The sequence below is a fragment of the Limulus polyphemus genome, unplaced genomic scaffold (genome assembly GCF_000517525.1).
Source record: "Limulus polyphemus unplaced genomic scaffold, Limulus_polyphemus-2.1.2 Scaffold318, whole genome shotgun sequence".
Lineage (NCBI taxonomy): Eukaryota > Metazoa > Arthropoda > Merostomata > Xiphosura > Limulidae > Limulus > Limulus polyphemus.
The window spans coordinates 293,451-299,166 of NW_013665928.1; the positions used below are offsets into that span (position 1 = coordinate 293,451).

The following is a 5,716-nucleotide window of genomic DNA, read 5'->3' on the forward strand; positions in this document are numbered from 1 at the left end:
CAACATCTCTCACGTCTTCCTGGGGAATGGAGATGTTTTCACAATCATACGAAGTGTCTGTAGAATGAACAACATCTCTCACGTCTTCCTGGGGAATGGAGAGGTTTTCACAATCATACGAAGTGTCTGTAGAATGAACAACACATTTCACGTCTTCCTGGGGAATGGAGAGGTTTTCACAATCATACCAACTGTCCGTATAATGAACAACATCTTTCACATCTTCCTGGGGAATGGAGAGGTTTTCACAATCATACCAAGTGTATGTAGAATGAACACCATCTTTCACGTCTTCTTGGTGAATGGAGAGGTTTTCACAATCATACCAACTGTCCGAATAATGAATAAAATCTTTCACATCTTTCTGGGGAATGGAGAGGTTTTCACAATCATACCAACTGTCCATATAATGAACAAAATCTCTCACGTCTTCCTGGGGAATGGAGAGGTTTTCACAATCATACCACGTGTCTGTATAATGAACAAAATCTCTCACGTCTTCTTGGGGAATGGATAGGTTTTCACAACCATACCAACTGCTGGTAAGGTGAAGATATCTTCACGTTTTTGTTTTTTGTTTTTGTTTTTATTTTGGCTAAATCTAATAAGAATAAGATAACAAATAATTTAAATACTCAACATAGTGTACTTGTCTGATACAACATATTTTATTTTTAGAAACAAATATATACAAAATTTAACCATGAAAGGATTGTGAAAAAAACAAGATAATTATACATAGTGTAGGGCCTCAAATTTACTAAATCTTTTTTATTTATCAAGAAAAATCTGTTTTTCATTTTATCATATTTTTTTACTTTCAGGTTAACGAGTTTAGAAATCTTGCTTATTACGTTACGTTTAATTAGAGGAATGGATAATATTTAAAAAATAAAAAAAGCTCGTAGAAATTTTAATATAGTATTTTATTTTAGGCATGCTTTGAATGAAAAAAAAACTGTACTCGAGTATTAAAAGCTATTTAACAAAATGTTTAGTAAAGATGTGAAGAAAAACAAAAATCAATATATCATTTTTATATTTTAACTGTTTAATGAATTTAAAGCTAACAAAAAAAATTATCAACCTGTGTCAATTACCTCCAAAAGTTCATCTCCGATTTGAACTCGACCATCACGGGCTGCACTTCCATTTGGATTAATACCACACACAAACACACTCATTTTGGTTCGATCTTTGTTTCCTACCAAACTGATTCCGAGTCCATTTGGACCTTTCTTCAGTTCAACGACCAGGATACCTCCTTTCAAGTCAGAGTATTTTTGGTGGATTCTTTCTGTAAAGAATAATTCTTATTTGGCATAAACTGTCTTCTTTCTTTTTGAAATCCATAAAATGAGTTGACAAGTGACAAAAAAAATTAAATACAAATGATTTTACCACATCTGTGGTTTACTTACAACATACAGATAAACCTGAAAAGGCAACAGTATAGCAGTTAATTGCTTGTTGCATAAGCTCTGCGTAACTTGTTTCGTTGTTGTTGTTTATTCAGTTTCGAAATTTTTCTAAGAAGCCATGGTTATATCATAGACATTCAGTATCTAAAGACTGATTTCTCAAGTTTAAGTTATAACCTTTAAATTATACTTTTTTTGTTTTTCCATTTCACTCATATTTGAAATTTGGTAAAATAACTACAACAAAGCCATCGTAATACTAGTATGATTGGACTGACATTACATATTACGAAGTGCAAAGGTCAATAATCATTTCTTTGATAGTATTTCCAGAAATTCCAGGCGTATCTTTATATATCATTTGTTTTAATGTTTTCTTAAAGACAGCTTTTAATTCCTTCGGAACCCTAAAAGCCCTCTAACAGAGAGCATGCAAACAATCCGCTTATAAGGATTATAGTAAAAATTCTGGTACACTAAAGCTTGCCATTGAAGACGGCTGGAAAATATGAAAAGATGAAATTATTTTCTAAAAATACAATATAGAAAGTAATATCACAAATTATCCTATTATTCTACAGTTTAGAAAGACGATAGCTGAAAGAACGATCCTGAAAGGGATCACGTTAAATCTATACTATAGACGGAATTTTTTATATAATTTTATCAACTTCATTCAAGTACTATTTGTCTCAACGTAATCTAGATTGAATTTGATTTTATAGTTAGGTTTCTTACAAGATACAGATAACAAAATAATGGTTAACGAAAAATCAAACAATTCGCGTTTACCAAAAGACAAGCACCTCAACTTAAATAAACTCCTATTTACGTTCGTAACTAAGCCACATTCTTCGAATATAATATTAAGTAATAACGATATACAAAGTGCATGAAATAGTAGTCTAGGCCTTTTGTGAATAGTGGAGTTAAAAAAAGGAACCTGATAACATTACATTCTTAGGAAAGTAAACTTTCGTTTCGTGAAGATAAGTTGAGTTTAATAAGCAAGAAACAATTTAATTATTATAGATAAAACTATCTGTATTTTTCTTGTTATCTTTGATCTTGAATAAAGCAAGAAATGTATTAGAAAACATTTTACGTTTTTTGTGTTTAAAACAAAAAGTTGTTCTAAGACTTAATAACTACAATTCCTTATTTTTACTATATTATAGCCCCCAGCAGAACAGCCCGTGGTGGGCAGAGCATAGATAACCCGTTGTGTAGCTTTGTGCTTAACTTCGAACAAACAAACAAACAATATTATATATATATATATATACAAAAAACAAATAATATATATATAAAATTAATTTCTCGCTCTTCATTAAAGAAACTCTATAGACTTCCTTGCATGAGTCAAACAGAAGTTTAAACATTTAAAAAAGAAAGCATTATATGAAAAATAAAAGACAAATTCTACCTTTTTTCTATTAGTTACACCTTGTTTCAGTCAGTGTTCATATACAGTATTTATCTAATTTGCGCATCATAAAATAACAGAGTACATTTCATCCTGACATTGATTGGAAAGGTTATAATATTGTATGTGTTCTCCAAAAACCAATAAGAATTAGTGCCTTTTTTTTTCAGTTCAATGTTTTTTTCTTGTTTTAGGGTATCTAAATACTAAAATATAGCGAGAGCAACAAAAACAAAGTTATTAAGAAATCTAATTCGAGTCATTTGAAAAAAAAAAGAGGTAATTGTCACACACGTTTCAACGACAGTCGTGTTGCGTTCCTTGGAGAGGTCTATAGATTAGTTTATTACGCACAAGTGGTCGTATCGGGATGTATGGTGAAGTAGCGTTTTGTCAATCTCAACCAGCCACGAAAGCGTTAACATGCTGATGGACTAACAGTGTGTGTGCCGTAACCTAACGAGCTAGAGAGTATATGAAAGAAATTGGTTGCACAAAAAAAAAAAAGAAATATAAGTGGGTCAGTCTTTGTGCTAGCTTTCTCTCTCGACTCGTGCATGAGAGAATCAGAGTTCGAATCACTTTTAACGGTCTCAAACTATTCCTTTGCATCGATTGCGTACTAAAGGCCATCTAGGATAATTACAAAGGAAGAAAGAATTAAAACGGCTTAGAAATAGCCTTGAAACAAAAGGAGCTCGACAAAAAACGTGACGAACTAAGTTTTATGAGCTCAAATTTGATAACGAGGAACCTACTTAGGGACTAATAGAGTTAGTTTAGTACCTGATGATTAAGAAACCTTCTCGAAACGTCGTATATTTATCACTGTGTTAAACTTTTAATAAAGTTTTCTTCTTTATTCTTTCAAACCGTCTCTAAACTTGGTGAAATTTATAGATTATTATTCTTCTCTCTGGGGGTCAGAGGCTAGCTAGGGTTCTATTTTTATTACCTAATATTGGCCCGGCATGGCCAGGTGGTTAGGGCGCTCGAGTCGCAATCTGTGGGCCGCGGGTTCGAATCCTTGTCACACCAAACATGCTCATCCTTTCAGCCGTGAGGGCGTTATAATGTGACGGTCAATCTCACTATTCGTTGATAAAAGAGTAGCCCAAGAGTAGGCGGTAGATTGTTTGTTTGTAATTAGGCACAAAGCTACACAATGGGCTATCTGTGCTCTGCCTACCACGGGTATCGAAACCCGGATTCTAGCATTGTAAGTCCGCAGACATACCACTGTGCCACTGGGGGGCGTTCTTTATGGAACAATCGTTATATGCTAGAACGACAAATTATTACTTATTTTGTGTAATAAGAAATGTTGCTGATACAGTGTTGTCCGAAGTCTATTTGGAAAAGCTTAAACATGTTCAGAAATACAGAAATAATGCACACAAAAAAAATCTTCCTAAGCGTAAAATTAACAATGATATATTTAAAATATTTCAAACATTATATTCAACATTATTAATAACATTAACTTTAAAAAAATAAAGTATATTAGAACTTACAGATCGTTTCGAGAATTGTTCACCAATATTGTGTTGTCAAATTAAATGATTTCATAGCTTAATGCTTCACTCTATATTGTCAAATTAATTATACCTTCACAGCTTACTGTTTCACTCTATGTTGTCCAGTTGAATAGGTCTTCACAGCCTACTGTTTCACTCTGTGTTGTCAAATTAAATAGGCCTTCACAACTATACTGTTTCACTCTATGTTGTCAAATTAAATAGGCCTTCACAGCTTACTGTTTCACTCTATGTTGTCCTGTTAAATAGGCTTTCGCAGCTTACTGTTTCACTCTATGTTGTCCTGTTAAATAGGCCTTCGCAGCTTACTGTTTCACTCTATGTTGTCCAGTTAAATAGGCCTTCACAGCTTACTGTTTCACGCTATGTTGTCCAGTTAAATAGGTCTTCACAGATTACTGTTTCAATTTGAAGGTTTGATCATCTACTTAAAACTAAGAAATATATTTAACCATTCAAATCCAAAATTAGGAAAAGAAGGATAACTTGAAAAATAAAATAAGATTACAAAGGTGTAAAAAAATATATAAACATGAATCGTGACTACTTCGCAATTTCTGTAGAATAAAATCCAGTTTGTTTAAAGTAGAAACTAAAATAAGTTTAATCTTGCAGCATATTAACCACAGAGTGATTCAGTACGCTAAGATTCCAGCAGGTCTACAAAATTCACGAGCATCTATAAGTTACTAGCGTTATATTTTTTTCACCTGAGGTTATATATTCCCACTGGTAGCTTCTTTCTCGATAATTCTATTTTATAAGAACCAAAAACTCTAAAATATAACAACCGGCAATAGTTCTTTTGCATTTATTTTTTACTAATTCAAAAGATAAACAATTAGAATGTGAATCCTATGAAGAAAACATATTCGTAAACTGCAATCGGGTCTTCACGAATATATATATATATATATATATATCGATATTTGTGTAAGTTCGGAATAGGAATTTTCAATTTTAACGGCGTTTTATGAGAACGCATGCTAAACAGTCAGATTAGATTACCAGATTAGATTCGGGAACAGCAGGATTCACCACCTCAAGGGCATAGTCCGGCTTATTACGTGGAATAACGCGATTGGGGGGTCACTTTTAAAACACGCCCACAACTGAAAGTGTAGAACGAGTTCAGCATCATCACGTCTCGAACCCTAGATTCACAATCCAACTCGGCAATAACTCGACTCATTACGTAAGCCCATTTTATGTTTAACATAATTAGTACTAGCATTATATATATATATATATATATATATACATAATTAATTAAATAGATACATAAGTCTAGTATTCTATATACTTACTATTATTTATTTAGTAGTGTAGTT

At 32.6% G+C, this 5,716-nt stretch overlaps 1 protein-coding gene across 1 annotated transcript in view; it reads right to left on the reverse strand.

Annotated features, from left to right (window-relative positions):
• LOC106457338 (inaD-like protein) overlaps nt 1-5,716 on the reverse strand; it is a 71,167-nt gene that overhangs the window by 46,023 nt on the left and 19,428 nt on the right. The window contains exon 2 of the mRNA XM_022383224.1: nt 1,101-1,297. Within this exon, the coding sequence (XP_022238932.1) occupies nt 1,101-1,297 (197 nt within the window). The remainder of the gene's footprint in view (nt 1-1,100; nt 1,298-5,716) is intronic.